Source organism: Vanellus vanellus, assembly GCF_965231255.1.
Source record: "Vanellus vanellus genome assembly, chromosome: 10".
NCBI classification, from domain to species: domain Eukaryota; kingdom Metazoa; phylum Chordata; class Aves; order Charadriiformes; family Charadriidae; genus Vanellus; species Vanellus vanellus.
This window is the reverse complement of record NC_138915.1, coordinates 4,774,489-4,789,211: the sequence shown is the minus strand read 5'-3', so window position 1 is coordinate 4,789,211 and position 14,723 is coordinate 4,774,489. Positions and strand designations below refer to the sequence as shown.

Genomic DNA, 14,723 nt, shown 5'->3' with positions numbered 1-14,723 from the left:
CACTCCTCCTGTCTTATTTTTCTGATGAGGTAGCGTGCCAGCCGGATAGCTCTATGCTAAAGCCCGGCACTTTGTGCATAAAGACAGTCTGGATGCTGACTGTCAAGCTTAAGCTAGCCTCAATTTATGATGCAACTTCAGCATTTCCACAGTGGGGGAAAAAAAAGTCTATCCTGTGCAATATGTGACCTGCAGTAAAAGAGGAGTATGTTTACATTGTCATTAATAGGAAACCAACTTTATCAGATCAGTTAATGAGCTGCCCATTCCTATCCGAGGAATCCTTCTGAGTCTCACTGTATAGGCAGCACTAAGTACAGCTTAGTTGTTTCCTCTGTAAGGTTGCAGCTCTTGTTTGCACACAGCCTTTAATCTCTCATCCAAAAGGTTTTCCTCTTGTTTCCAAGGAAGCAGTATAGCAAGTACTGGAAAAGAAGGCAGGAAGAGAAGCCCTATTACTTTCTCTGAAAACTTTTGAGATTTCAGCAGCTTGTAATTATTTACAATGCAGCTTTATAAGTTCCTGCCCCCAACAGTGGAATATAGAGGATCTACCTAAGCAGTACAGTGAGAAAATTAGGATTTAAGAATGAGACTTAACACTGCTGTCATGCTGAACACCTGCTGTCATATTCAGCATATAGCTGCTTATAGCAAATAAAGGGGAGGTGAGCAAAGCCTCAATATTGCCTTTTGTGTATTGTGCTCAAGGCTGCAGTTAGGTGCTTCTGTTTGCTTGCAATCCCCAGTCTTCAGGTCTCTGCTGCTGTCGTCTTGGAAGATGTGAGATTGCTGGTTCGGTTCTTTCACCTGAGGACAGCTCCAAAGTTCCTAGAGAGTACCATAGCTGGTAGACTGCCAGATAAGAGATGTGGGAGCTACTACTCCCGTTCTTGCTGAAGTGGTGTAAGAAAATAAAAATTCAGGATGAATTGGTTTAAAAGAATGTGCAAAAGCCTGCACAACTGTAACCTAGTGATTAAGGTGCTTGTTGGAATGGAACGCTTGTTTAGCAGTTCCTGTAGTTATCATGAAAAAATAATTGAGGTAAATAAGTTTTTTTGCGGGTAGGAACCAAACCTATCTGTAGAGCAACAACAAATAATGCTGAACAAGTTCCTGTTTGATAACTGATTATACATACTGATTGATGTAACAGCTGTAGGAAATATGTTTACGTGGTTGAAAAGTTTACCATAATATATATATGAACAAAAAGGTGTATTAATTCTGCTATTTCCTAACTTTTCTGTACCAATTGAAACCTTAATACTTAATGATTTTTTGTGAATCTATGACATACAAAGAATAAAAGTAAATATTTTATGAATTTGCAGCTATGCATATTCTGAAACTGCAGGTAAGTGATATTGTTAACTTACATTAACAAGTTAGAGGGTGGCGTATGATGGTATATGCTATTTCTTACACTACTGATGGATTATCATGGCTAATCATTGCATAAATATTTAGCAAAATATGGTTGCTGTTTGAGCGCATATGATTTTAGCAGGAGGTGACAGATAAAAGGAATAAGAAACCTTATTTCTTTGCTGTCTTGTGTCTGTCTAACTTGATTTAGATTGTAAGCACTTTGGGCTGGAACCCTGTTTATGTTCTGTATTTGTCCAGTATTTGGCCTACAGTGCATGTCCAGGATCATAGTTGCTTTTCTATTACAAATAACAATCTTGCAACTGAGAAATAATAAAATCATGGTATAGCAGCTATCTACACCCTTCTTAGAGTTTTTATAGATATTGCAGCAGGAGTAAGCTTTCAGGAGAGACTCAGTTATTAATAAAGCTGTGCTTTTATAGGAAGAGGGGAGAGTTCTATGTATTTAAGCAGCACCGGTGAAAGAGATGGTTGAATTATTTTGGTAAATAAGTGACTTAAATACAGGATAAATATCCTATGAAACCTGTTTAATAGATGCAATTAAAGGCAATGCATGTGTATGTTCAGGAATTTCTGTAGCGAAGCAGGTGAGATGTTTAATCACAGTGTTTGCTAGTGTGATGACTTTGTACAGAAAAGCAGAAAGATAATGTGTTTTCTGAATTTTTGTATCATAACTTGTGCTTTTGTCATGTTATACCACCACCACCTATTCTTTTTGTAGGGTGAAAGGGGATTCCCAGGCTTGGAAGGACAACCAGGTTTGCCTGGATTTCCAGGACCAGAAGGACCACCTGGTCCAAGAGGCTCGAAGGTAAGTCCCAACTCGCTTGAATAACATGAAAATGCTAGGTAGTGCTGATCCTAAACCATTCGAGAACTCTTGATTATCATTGGATTAAGAGTCAAAATCTTCAGATGTTGGGATATGACATAGGTTTTTTTGTTTGGTTGGTTTGAATGGTCCACCAGAGGAAGAAGATTGCTCTAAGTTTCCTATTCTTCACCTACACACATGCTCGTAAACACCACATGCGTGCTTGTATCCTTCCACTAGGTACTGCAGATGAAGGTCAAAGAACAGGTTTGGCAAGGTGCTGTAATGCACTTTTATTAGTCCTTGCAATAATGTGCTCCATCGCTTAGCTTACTGATAAGAGTGGTGTCAGCTGCCCGGAGGGGTTCCACCGCATATGTAAACTGATGTTTGCACCTGTGGCATTCCTGCACTGGTTTGGGGTGGGGCAATGAAAATGAAGGCCTCATTGAACCTATGCAGAGACAACTGAGGAATGCTCCTTGCTTTCCCTGGAGGGTTTCAGTTTATTTTTATTTGCTACTGAATTACATCATTATGCTCAGATGGTGTAATATAGTATTAAAATGTTGAAAAGCCTTCCTCTGAATGCATTGATATTTAATGTATGCAAGATTATCCAGCAACTGTCATTTCTTTTGTAAATGCTCACGGTATAAACTGACAGAAGCACATCATGTATTTTTTTCGCTTCTTTTTGATAAGAAAATTGGGTAGAACAAGAGTGAAACAACAGAGGGGTCTTGGAATAGAAACTTTGATTATTTTTTTATTTCATAAATTCCTTCTCAATATTTTCATATGAAGTTCTGCATTATCATAATACAAAATAATAATGGTACAGTATCATTCACATTTAGTCTTGTATATCTTGTTTGGCCCACAAGAGGTCACTGTAGGATATTTGAAAGCACACAATGGGTATCTGCTTATAAGCAATCTTAAGTAGCTGTGATTTTTTTTTAAACCATAACTTAGATAAAAATGTGTTTTATCAACTGTGGCAAATATTTTTCAATTCAAAGTCCAACATCCAAAATAAAATAACTTTTAACCCTTTTGCTCAGGTAATGACAATTAATATAACTTTTAGTCTACTTACTATAAACATGTAGAAGAAATTTTATTATGCTTACAGTTTATTTTGATAGAAAGGCAAACTGCAAACTCCAGTGTGGGATTTTCTTGTTTATTGTTTGTTTGGCTTTCTTAGGGTGACGATGGACTTCCAGGGCCTATTGGACCTAAAGGAATCAGAGTAAGTAATGATGCAGTTTTAGTGTGATGTGTTGGAATTATGGATAAAGACTGCCAGGCATTGAGTGGGTCTTCACACAAGTGGTGATTTATGGGGGGAAAAAATTAACATAAATCTGAAGAGTAACTTATCTACCAGCTAGAAGTGATTGATATTACTTACAAAAAGTAATACAGATTGCATAAGTGATGCAATCTTATGTATTGCTTGTATTACTTTCATGAACTTGTTAGGGAGAGTAGCCCCAATGCTTATTTGATCTGTTTCGCTTTACAGGACCTAAACACTCTCCAGTAACTTTGCTTCAATTTATTCTGAAGTAGACACAGTATACGTAGGGTCAATATGAGAGAGGCTGATTTGTCTGGAAATCCTTTAGGTTTTGTGCCTTTGCTTTTTCTTTTTGTCAGACCCCCTCAGCTGGTGACAATTAATGCACCTCTGACTTCATTGGGACACATCCATTTTCCACCCCATGAATGTTCATTTACTTTCTCTATATACCATTGCTTTAGTTGTTCTGCATTGTCTTCTCTGTGTTTTTGTGGCTATTTAACTGAAAGAAGGGTAAGAACCCTGATGGCTGTCCAGCATGGCATTCTTTTTTTACAGGTGATTCAGATGTTTGTTTGACTTTACTTACATATGCACAAATAGGTTACACTTAGTAAAATCTTGGTAAATCCTTTTGCTCATCCATTTGTACCATACTGTTTAAAACATACGTGGTTAACTTTCTTCTAGGGACCGCCAGGGCTTCCAGGATTTCCAGGAACACCAGGACTTCCTGTGAGTAGAAATGGGCTGTATAGATGTGAATCTGTTCCCTTTTGTCTTTCAGGCCCAAAGAGCATCCTACAAGCTAACTCTTCTTTCCTCTTTTCCACTTTAAAGGGATTACCGGGACAAGATGGGCCACCAGGACCTCAGGGTATCCCAGGATGCAATGGAACAAAGGTGGAATCCATTTAAAATTCTTAACAATGCAACAATAATGATAAAGAGCTCTTGTTCTCCTGGCTGTAGCCAGTAGGTTTAGTTTATTATATGCAGCAGTACTTGTTGTTATTGACTTGTGCAGGTAATTCCAAGATAATTCAGGCACACCTCTGAGAGAAGGGGTCATGGTCCGGTACTTAAAGCACAAATTTTGCCAGAAATTACCAGCACTAAGACACAACTTTTATACTCTGCAATCAGTGTAGTTAAATTCTTTGTTCCAATCTTTAATTTTATAGCAAGTAACTGAGAGGAGTGTCTGATAACTAGATCATGTACTGCATCTCATCTTTCTAGTAGACTCTTGCTACCAAGAAAATCTCATTACCTAACAGTGGGAGTTTTTAATTATTTTTAATAATATTGCAGTGAAAATACTGATTCAGTATCCTGTTGGAAGGAGTCACTTTCATTCTGTCATGTTACTTAGCTTCAGGTTATGATCTTTCCATGAAAGAAATTCTTCTATAGTACTATGTGTGTGTTCCATCTCTGTAGTATAGTACTTTGCATGGAAGGATGTGGAAGTATCTGAATGTGGAAGGTTCTGTTTCAGTTAGTTGTGTGACTTAACAAACTGTTTATCCTATATCTTGTGGCTATACAATTTGCTACTCTGGACTCATAAGTTAATGATGAAACTGGACTTTTGAGTCAAAATTTGTTTATCTTTGTTATGTTTTGGTTTGGTTTTGGCTAATCATTTGCTTCATCCCTAAGGGAGAGCGTGGATTCCCAGGAAGTCCAGGTTTTCCTGGTTTACAAGGGCCTCCTGTAAGTAAAAGATTTCTGGATCAGTTACCTGTAATCCACTGAAAGACTTCTACTTAGATCTGTGAAAGATCAGATAAATATTAGCCTCTTTTTGCAGTTGGTCTTTCAATAAGTAAGGATATATTAAATCTTTTTATGGTTAATCAGAATATTTTAGATGTCCGATAAGAGTGAGCTTTTCTGCTGCTTGCTGTGGTAAAGGTAATAAAAAGCCCTTTGAATTCTCACATGCTGAGATGCTTTGCCACCTGCAGAAAAATACAAATATGTGCATATGTCTCAGAGAATTAAGATCTTGATATGGTCATCCAGTATATCTAAAGAGTCTTACTGGTGATTAATGGGGCAGAAAAAAGTGTTGGGTGTTTTCATTATAAAACACAAGGATGTACAGCAAAGTGACTGTCAGAACCCAAGTACAAACAAAAAGAAATGTAGTAGACACAATGAATGGATAATAGGAAGCAATAAAGAAACAAATTGCTAGGAAATGGAAATGTAGTCCCTTATAATGCTCAACATTCACTGTGAAAGTACTTCTCTAATTTTTCCATTGGATTCTGAAGATCATAAAAATTTTTTTTCCTATTTTGTATCTTTTTTTTAGATTTCTATCTTTAATACTTGCCTCGTGGTGTAGATGTGATTAGTGGTTTGCAAATAACAAACCAATGATTTATTTCTATTGATCTTGTTTTTTGTTTCTTTTAAACAAAGGGACCCCCTGGTCTGCCAGGTATGAAGGTAAGTGTTCTGTACTCACACGTCGAAGTACTAACAAGGCATGGGTGTGCAGTGTGGTCTGGCATAAGTAACCTGCTTGCTTTTATGCAAGACCATGTGCATCCATTGGAACCTGGAGTGGCATTCTGCAGAAAGCTTAGTGTTTCTAGGCCACTCCAGTGTAAGTAACTGGAAATTCTGCAGTAGCTTTACTCAATTTGAGTCAGTAGTTCAAGAAGTAGCAGACTGTTTTCTGAAGCTGGTTTGCTTGGGAGTGTGAGGGACAGTGTCTGTGTCGTGAGGCACCAAGTTAGCAAAATGCCTGCCAACACCCAAATGCACCAGTAGTCTACCTGTGCGTGCTCAAGGACACTACTGGAGACTAAGCAATAATAACTTAAAATATCCAGTGAAGACGACAGTGCAACGTCTTATGTTACTTCTAGAAATGTGCTTTCTACTATATAGATTGCTTTGTAGATGGCTTTTTCTCCTAATGTAAATAGTCTCACAATCTGATTTTAGACCTTAAGGACCCCTTTTATTTTTCAAGGGGTTTTTGTTGTATCCTTGGCTTATTTGAGCATGGCCTAAGACATCAGTTTTGGTTCGAATTTATTTGAAAGGCATATCAAGGATAAGAGGGTTATTAGGGGCAGTCAGCATGGCTTTTCCAAGGGGAAGTCATGCTTGACCAACCTCATAGCCTTTTATGAGGAAATAACGAGGTGGATGGATGATGGCAGAGCGGTAGATGTGGTCTACCTTGACTTCAGTAAAGCATTTGACACGGTCTCCCACAGCATCCTCATGGCTAAACTGAGGAAGTGTGGACTGGATGACCGGATAATTAGGTGGACTGCGAACTGGCTGAAGGAGAGAAGCCAGAGAGTCGTAGTCAATGGGGCAGAGTCCAGTTGGAGGCCGGTAACCAGCGGAGTGCCTCAAGGGTTGGTACTGGGGCCCATATTATTCAATATATTCATTAATGATTTAGATGAGGGAATTGAGTGTACTATCAGCAAGTTTGCTGATGACACTAAGCTAGGAGGAGTGGCTGACACGCCAGAGGGCTGTGCTGCCATCCAGAGAGACTTGGACAGGCTGGAGATTTGGGCAGGGAATAACTTAATGAAATACAACAAGGGAAAGTGTAGGGTCCTACATCTGGGCAGAAACAACCCCAGGTTCCAGTATAGGATGGGGAGCTACCTGTTAGAGAGCAGTGTAGAGGAAAGGGACCTGGGGGTCCTGGTGGACAGCAGGATGACCACGAGCCAGCACTGTGCCCTTGTGGCCAAGAAGGCCAATGGCATCCTGGGCTGTATTAGAAGGGGGGTGGTTAGCAGATCGAGAGAGGTCCTCCTTCCCCTCTACTCTGCCCTGGTGAGACTGCATCTGGAATATTGTGTCCAGTTCTGGGCCCCTCAGTTCAAGAAGGACGGAGAGCTGCTGGAGAGAGTCCAGCGTAGGGCAACTAAGATGATTAAGGGAGTGGAGCATCTCCCTTATGAGGAAAGACTGAGGGAGCTGGGTCTCTTTAGTTTGGAGAAGAGGAGACTGAGGGGGGATCTTATTAGCGTTTATAAATATATAAAGGGGGAATGTCATGAGGATGGAGCCAGGCTCTTCTCAGTAGCAACCAATGATAGGACAAGGGGTAATGGATTCAAGCTGGAACACAAGAGGTTCCACTTAAATTTGAGAAGAAACTTCTTCTCAGTGAGGGTGACAGAGCACTGGAACAGGCTGCCCAGGGAGGTTGTGGAGTCTCCTTCTCTGGAGACATTCAAAACTCGCCTGGACGCCTTCCTGTGCAACCTCATCTAGGTGTTCCTGTTCCGACAGGGGGATTGGACTAGATGATCTTTTGAGGTCCCTTCCAATCCCTAGCATACTGTGATACTGTGAAAGGAAACATATCCCACAGAATTATTCCGATAAACTCCTGAGAGGACAGCATAATACTGATGCTGGGAAATGGTGACTATTAAGCTGAATTGTTTTTCTCAGCTCCTTTTCTTCCCAATTGTTTTAAAGATATTAAAAGGAAAGCTGATTAGAACATAGACACTTTTAAAACAAAGACCTTCCCTGAAATCAATAAAAAAACTGTGCTTCAATATAGAACATGAAGCATGACTATTATAACAGCATACTCAGCATTTATCTCATGATGTGGGACATTAGAAAAAGCTGCATGGGCCTTTTCTGTTGTGTCCTATCTATTGCTTTCACACAGAGCTAGAATGCCTTTCTTTTGTGAAGCATTTGTATTTCAGTCCCCTAATCTTTTGGAAGTTAAATCAATGCTGATATACTTGTACATAAAAAAGAGAACTTTTAATAGTTGGTAGTTTAGCCATTTCGAGAATCCTCCAAATATACAAAGATCTCTCCTAAAAAGAGCTTTTCTTGGAGGATCTAGTACTCATATTAATATATGAGTACACCTAGGATGTAGTATAACTGAGTCTTAAGAGCCACTATATGTCCTTTGGAGTCAGAATGGTGATAAAGAGTTGTAAAATATGCTTTTAATTAAAGTCAGCTCTTTTTCTTCTAGGGTGAAGCAGGTGAAATAATTACATCCTTGCTGCCAGGACAGAAGGGCGACCCAGGATTTCCAGGTCTTCCAGGGATACCTGTAAGTTGTGTAAACTACTATTAGGCTGTGTTCTGCCAAAAAGAGAACATGAAAAGTATTTACATTACAGCACAACTGGAACATTTGGTGCTAGGGGATCTATATGTTTACATGGAGAAGCTGACATTTAATGTACCTCTAGTTTATGGCTTGAGGGAAAGTAAATGCTTCCATGTTGCTCTTAATAGGGTGACTCAGGCCAGAAAGGTCACCTGGTCAGGAAAGCGGTATCCAGCAGACAGCTGTATTCACACTGACTTGCTTCTGTTTCCCCTGCCTGTTCCCCCTTCCTAGACATTCTCTGTAGCACTTCTGAGTTCCCTTCCCTTCTTCACCCTGAGGTAAAGCAAGTAACATCTGCCTTTCTGGGCTGTAGCCACTATTTTGGATGGTGGGAAGAGAGGGTAATATCTCAGCTGTTCTCCTCATTTTGCACCTCCTGAACAGTGTTTCTGTTCTCCCAGCAGTCTTCTGTGAAAACAGCTAGTGACTCCAGGCCCTGTGCTTCCCCACTGAGCCATTCATTGCTTTAGTGCAAGAACAAGGGGAGCAGAAAATGAGTCTATCGGCCTGGACTGGACAGGAGCCAAAGACTCCCATTTCCTGGTACAGAGAGGCAAGCCCCAGGCTATTCTGACCAGGCTGAGCCTGTTAGCATTTTTGTTCCTCTGATCTGTGCTTCCCTATTGTCTGTTTCTTGCTGGAAGGAATCACAAATACAAAGTGTTTTGTTGTTCTCTCTCAGTGCATGAAGAGAAAGAAAGAGCAAAAGTAGTTCAAAACAAAACAAAACAAAAAACACATTCCCTTATCCAAGCCAAAAAGATGTATTGATGTTGAGAGCAGAACACTCCTAACACGATGTACACTCCTTTAGGCCTTTCCCCAAGGATGAATTGGTAGGTTAATGGTCGGCTACTTTGATTTGACACGTATGGGGTGCCAGCTATTAGGTGGTTTTGACCTTGAATGTCTCGCTGTTTTTCCATAAAAAGGTGCCTCTCATAGTCTCTTCCGCTTTCTCAACAGGGCCCACCCGGCTCCATGGGAGTACCAGGTCCAATTGGCCCTCCCGGGCCCCCAGGTTTGACAGTAAGTTTCTTTAACCTGTTACCCATAAAGTGTTAAATGAGGCAGTTACTTCTTTGTCATGTCCTCAGCAGCAGGTCAGTAAAGTGCAGAGATCTTGGAAGTCAAGACTTGGTATGAATACAACAGCAACCATGCATTTGGTTCACCCTGGAGCTGCCACAGTGCGCATTTTAAATGTGATGCATCTGAAGCACTCAGCCTGTTCCCAGACCTCTTTTTGCGTTAAACCAGGCTGACTCTTTGTTCAGGCTCCTTATTTGTGTGAAACCTGAGGGACAAGATTTAGCTTATTTAGACCAGGATGACTCTTTCCCTAATGTTTAATACTTGACTGATTAATTTTATTGGACTCTGTCACTTAAAGGAAGAACTAATTTCTTTCATATTTGTGAAGTTGAATAGTATGAGGAAGAGCTCTCAGTAGAAGGCAAGGTGCATTGTCAACATGGGTATAATGCACAAGAGTCAAAGTACCAACATTGTTCTTTGTTTTGTTGTTTTTTCCCACAAGGGGGCATGTAAATTGCTTTGAAATTACCTTTTTGTTTGTTTCCTTTTTTAATAGGGACCTCCTGGTCCACCAGGGCTGCCAGGACCTAAGGTATTTTCTTTCCCTCGGTGGTGGTGGTGGACTGTTTTGTTTTTCTTTCTGGTCATTTGTGACTTCTAAGGGCTGATGAGTTATACTTTTTGCAGGGTAATATGGGTTTGAATTTCCAAGGACCCAAAGGTGAAAAAGTGAGTATGTGATCATGATGATGTTTTTGCTTATTACTGTCAAAATACTTACGCATGCCATTTTGGCTTGTATTTGCCTGTAACAGCCTGCAATCTTCTTGCACATTAGGGTGAACAAGGTCTTCAGGGACCTCCAGGGCCACCAGGACAAATCGGAGAACAGAAGAGACCAAATGACATTGAGTTTCAGAAAGGAGATCAGGTGAGTGGGAAACTATATCTGCAATGAGCATGTGATCAAGCAGCAGCCTCCATTGGTTTGGCATATATATACACTCACATCCTGCTTGCTTACTTCTATTATTTTTCTCAAAGTACTGACTATTTCAGGCCTAAGTACTTTTCTTTTAATAGAAGGCATGCCAGTTAGCTCAGTTACTTCCCTTAATAAAATAACTATCTTTAAGAAACTCTCAAAGGAAGTTCATAGGAACAGTAAAAGCAGTTAAAATATTCTCATTCCTTGGAATGCCCAGACTGGGATTTTCAAAGCTGTCTGGGGATTCAGTTTCCCATTAATTAACCAGCTATGTCATCCATTGTGAAGAAGGCTTTCAAAAATTTTAACTCAATTTTTTTTTTTCTTCTATTTTACTCCTTTTTTTTTTTTTTTCTTGTCATTAATGATGCCCCAAAATCTTTCTTCCTTGTGGTCTGAATCAAGTGCTTTCCCTGTTTCTGGCCTCTCGAAAGTAAATATCAAGCCATATTATAACAGTAAGATCAAACTGTTGGTTTGATTTGTATGGATCCTTCCCCACCCATAAATGCCAAGACAAAACCAGAGACTGAGACCTTTCTAGGATGACTGCGTGTTGCAAACATGCATCAGTGGATAGCACTAGGGAATGCCTTAGTGGTGCCTGATATTCTGAAAGGAAGGGTAACATATGGTTTTGATCAAGATGAAGGGCAGAATTATCCTACACCTTCCCAAAAAAAACCAATGCTGTGTACCAAAGCAGTAGGACAGAACGTAAAGAGCGGCATTGTGTCTTTATAGTTCTAAGAAAACACAAGGTGATGTTTTGACCACACTGTACCTGAAGCAAAATTGACCTGACTTTTTTAGGGTCAGGGTAATTTGCCTCTGTCATGAGGGATCTCTGAAGGACTAAATATACTGGCATGAAGTTACATAAATGTACAAAATAAAAGTATTCTAACTTCATTCCTTTTAAAGCACTAAGACTTCCGAACACAGTCTGAGTGCATTGTCTTTGACCAATATTAATATTGATTTCAAAGATGTGTTTTTATTTCAGTAAAAGTTATGCTTGGTATTACACAATCAGTAAAAAGTGTCAACGTTACTTATTTTTTTTATGAAGTACACATGAAGTTCTGGTGTTTACCTCCACCTGTGATCTCTTACTGAAAAATCAAGTATATAGATGGGCTTGTAAAAGTCTGGGAGGCCTCTAAGAAAATAAGAGAAACTGCACAGAAACCTTTTGTGGATACAGTACTCTCTAACTTTTCTTTAGGTTAATGGTGAAGAGATTTAAGAACTTATACAGAGGTGCAACAAGACAAAATAGAAACCCTAACTTTTTAACACAGTGATCCTGTGACACGCTTCTGTTGAACACATTATTGACCATGAAGTCCTCACAACTTCAACAATTACCAGGGATCTAATGACTGTTGCTCCTGTAATTTCAGCAGGATCTGACATTTGTTCTTTCTTTCTTCCTGTCTTTCCTCTTTTTTTCTTCCTTCTTTTTGTTATTGTATAGCAGCTGCAGGCCTCCAAACCAGCTGCTGCAGTGCACACAGGAGGCAGTTGTGTCTTAGTGGAGTGAATCATCTAAATAAACAGGATGAGCAGTTAATAAAACTTGTAGATGCACTTGAAGTTCCACACAAAGAAAGAATAAATATGATCCTTTAATGTTCATAGTACTTGGAAATCTAAACGAGAGCAAAAAAAGATTCTATTTTAAAAAAATAAAAATGAACTGAGCTACTAGAGAGTGATGGAGGCTTTAATCCTTTCTTTGCCCATGCTTGACAGGGTATTCCAGGTGATCCAGGCCCACCAGGACTTCCTGGGCCACAAGGCCCTCCAGTGAGTAGTCCTCTTTTAGTTCTTTTTTTGTTGCTTTTGTATCAGAACTGTAAACTCATTCTACTCTGCCTTGTGGGCTCAGTTTAAGATGATGTTTGTGTGTCCAGGGTCTTCCCGGTGGCGTAAAAGGTGAAAAAGGTGAGCAAGGAGAACCAGGCAAAAGAGTAAGTAGTCTGTTTAACCAAACTTTTATCTTTCCAATCAGTGTTATCTTTGAGAATTAAGCATATGTTGAATTCAGGTGGGGCTATCAGCCTCTGGGTAAGAGACTTCTTTCTGTTTTCCATAACTTGGCAAACTAGTAGGTGATACATCTGGTTCATGAAAGCGTGTCTAGCTATGGATCTCTCAGTGCTTTCTGATAGAATTATCTACATGTAGATCTTAGTTTTGGGGGCAGGAGAAACTAATTTGAATGATGTTATCTGGTTACATGTGGAAACCTTCAAAGTTGTTGGACTGCTTGACTGAAGCAGCAATTTTCTGTTTCCTTTTAGAGAGGGTCTTCATTCAGTTTGCTAGGTACTGAGTTGGCAAGCAAGCATGAAATTGGTGTATATTTAAGCTGGTCTATGTAAACTCATTCTCAATGGGTTTACTTGTGAGGTGAGTCACAAAACTGGGTCTCAGAACACTGCATTAAGACCAAAAGTCCATTTGTCACTTCCCAAGAGATTACTTCAGTTTATGGACACCCCAGGGAAGGGCCAAGTCAGGGTAGCTGCATCTGAGGATAGCACAAGTCACTTTGTTCCTGTCTAGACTCAAATCCATCCTGGATATCACAGTTCAGAATAGCTGAGGAAGATCATAGAAGTGCTAAGAAATAGAATGAAGATAACATGGGCTAGCCCATCAAAGAAAAGATAAGCTGCTACCAGCTCAAAGCAGTCTGTGTTTTTACTTTCACACCTGCTGAACCCATAGTTTCATCAACATAATGAGCCCCTTTGAAAACCAAGACACAAGTCTTGCTCAGGTTAATTGGACAATATATAAACACTGTTTAGAAACATGTTGGTAACAGGTTTTCCAACTTCCATAGCAAAGAAATACAATTGAAACAAATGTTTGGTATTCTAGATAAAATCCTTCTTAGTTGCTGAGATTTATAGGAGGGCTTTTATTTGCCTTCTTTAAGGAACATAAGAAATGAGGCAGATTTACAAAGCCAAAATTTGCATATTTTGAGTGGGTTTTGAAATTGTATTTTCCAAGTTGCTTCTCTCTTGCAAAAGTAAATGGGGAACCACATAAATTTGCCAAGATCTGAAAGGATAAAAGTCCTGAGGGGATATGGCAGATGCCTTTTTGCCAAAAGCTTGTTTACCAACATTTTTGTTTGTTTTTATTACTCTGAATTTAGGCATGTTGCATGCTTACAGTACAGTTTTGCTATTAAGTTAGTCTAAAGCTGCCTTTTAGGACTCCTATGATTCTGTGTGGCTCAAACCCATTTCAGATATAAAAATGTCAGTATATGTAATCAAACAGGTTGTTCTGCAAATTCACAGGAAGTCTTAAAAACTCATTTTTGATAATCGGAACTCATCACTAATAATAAAGAATTCACAAATCACCTTATACTTTAATACACTTTATCTGTCAGGTCTTATTATCAACTTCTCAGTGACTGAGAGTTGATCTTGGCACTCTGGTGAAACTTCTAGTTTTTTATTCTAGTTATGTTCCAGCAGGTGTCCCCCATAAATACTGCTTTTGTAATGCTAACAATAGCATTCTATTTGTCTTGCCTTGTGAATGCTCTGGGATAAAGTGGAGCTTGCATTGCTTTTATTGCAGCAATGACAAATCTGTTCAGCAAGAATGTATGGTTTTTAGAAGTCACTTCTTTGAGCAGAATTGCACTTTGTTTTTGTTGATACTATTCTTCAGAAAATTGCATTTGGTTTAAAGGAGAGGTAAAATTCAAACACAATGTTTGTATTCCATTTCACTGGTCGCATTATACTAATTTCCTAATTAAATATAATGTTCTAGTGTTTAGGGAGTTAGGATCTACTTTCCAAATAAAGGATTTCTCTGATGTTAAAGGGAGTTACTAAACATAGCAATAATTAAAATCAGCAATAGTTAACTGGAGATTATTTTGTGCTGTATTCACACAACATTTTGTTGAGGCTTGTCATGTTTTTGTGCTCTGGTTTTCAAAATGAAAACCTCAGTTTCTATAACTCCATTG

At 39.3% G+C, this 14,723-nt stretch overlaps 1 protein-coding gene across 1 annotated transcript in view; it reads left to right on the top strand.

Annotated features, from left to right (window-relative positions):
• The window catches only part of COL4A5 (collagen type IV alpha 5 chain), a gene marked incomplete at its 5' end in the record, with an annotated part of 85,196 nt that overhangs the window by 33,390 nt on the left and 37,083 nt on the right, over positions 1–14,723 (top strand). Inside the window, 13 exons of the mRNA XM_082488274.1 lie at positions 2,126–2,215; positions 3,432–3,476; positions 4,221–4,265; positions 4,371–4,433; positions 5,196–5,249; positions 5,967–5,993; positions 8,539–8,619; positions 9,649–9,711; positions 10,277–10,312; positions 10,408–10,449; positions 10,559–10,651; positions 12,467–12,520; positions 12,628–12,684. Coding sequence (XP_082344400.1) covers positions 2,126–2,215; positions 3,432–3,476; positions 4,221–4,265; positions 4,371–4,433; positions 5,196–5,249; positions 5,967–5,993; positions 8,539–8,619; positions 9,649–9,711; positions 10,277–10,312; positions 10,408–10,449; positions 10,559–10,651; positions 12,467–12,520; positions 12,628–12,684 — 750 coding nt within the window. The remainder of the gene's footprint in view (positions 1–2,125; positions 2,216–3,431; positions 3,477–4,220; positions 4,266–4,370; positions 4,434–5,195; positions 5,250–5,966; positions 5,994–8,538; positions 8,620–9,648; positions 9,712–10,276; positions 10,313–10,407; positions 10,450–10,558; positions 10,652–12,466; positions 12,521–12,627; positions 12,685–14,723) is intronic.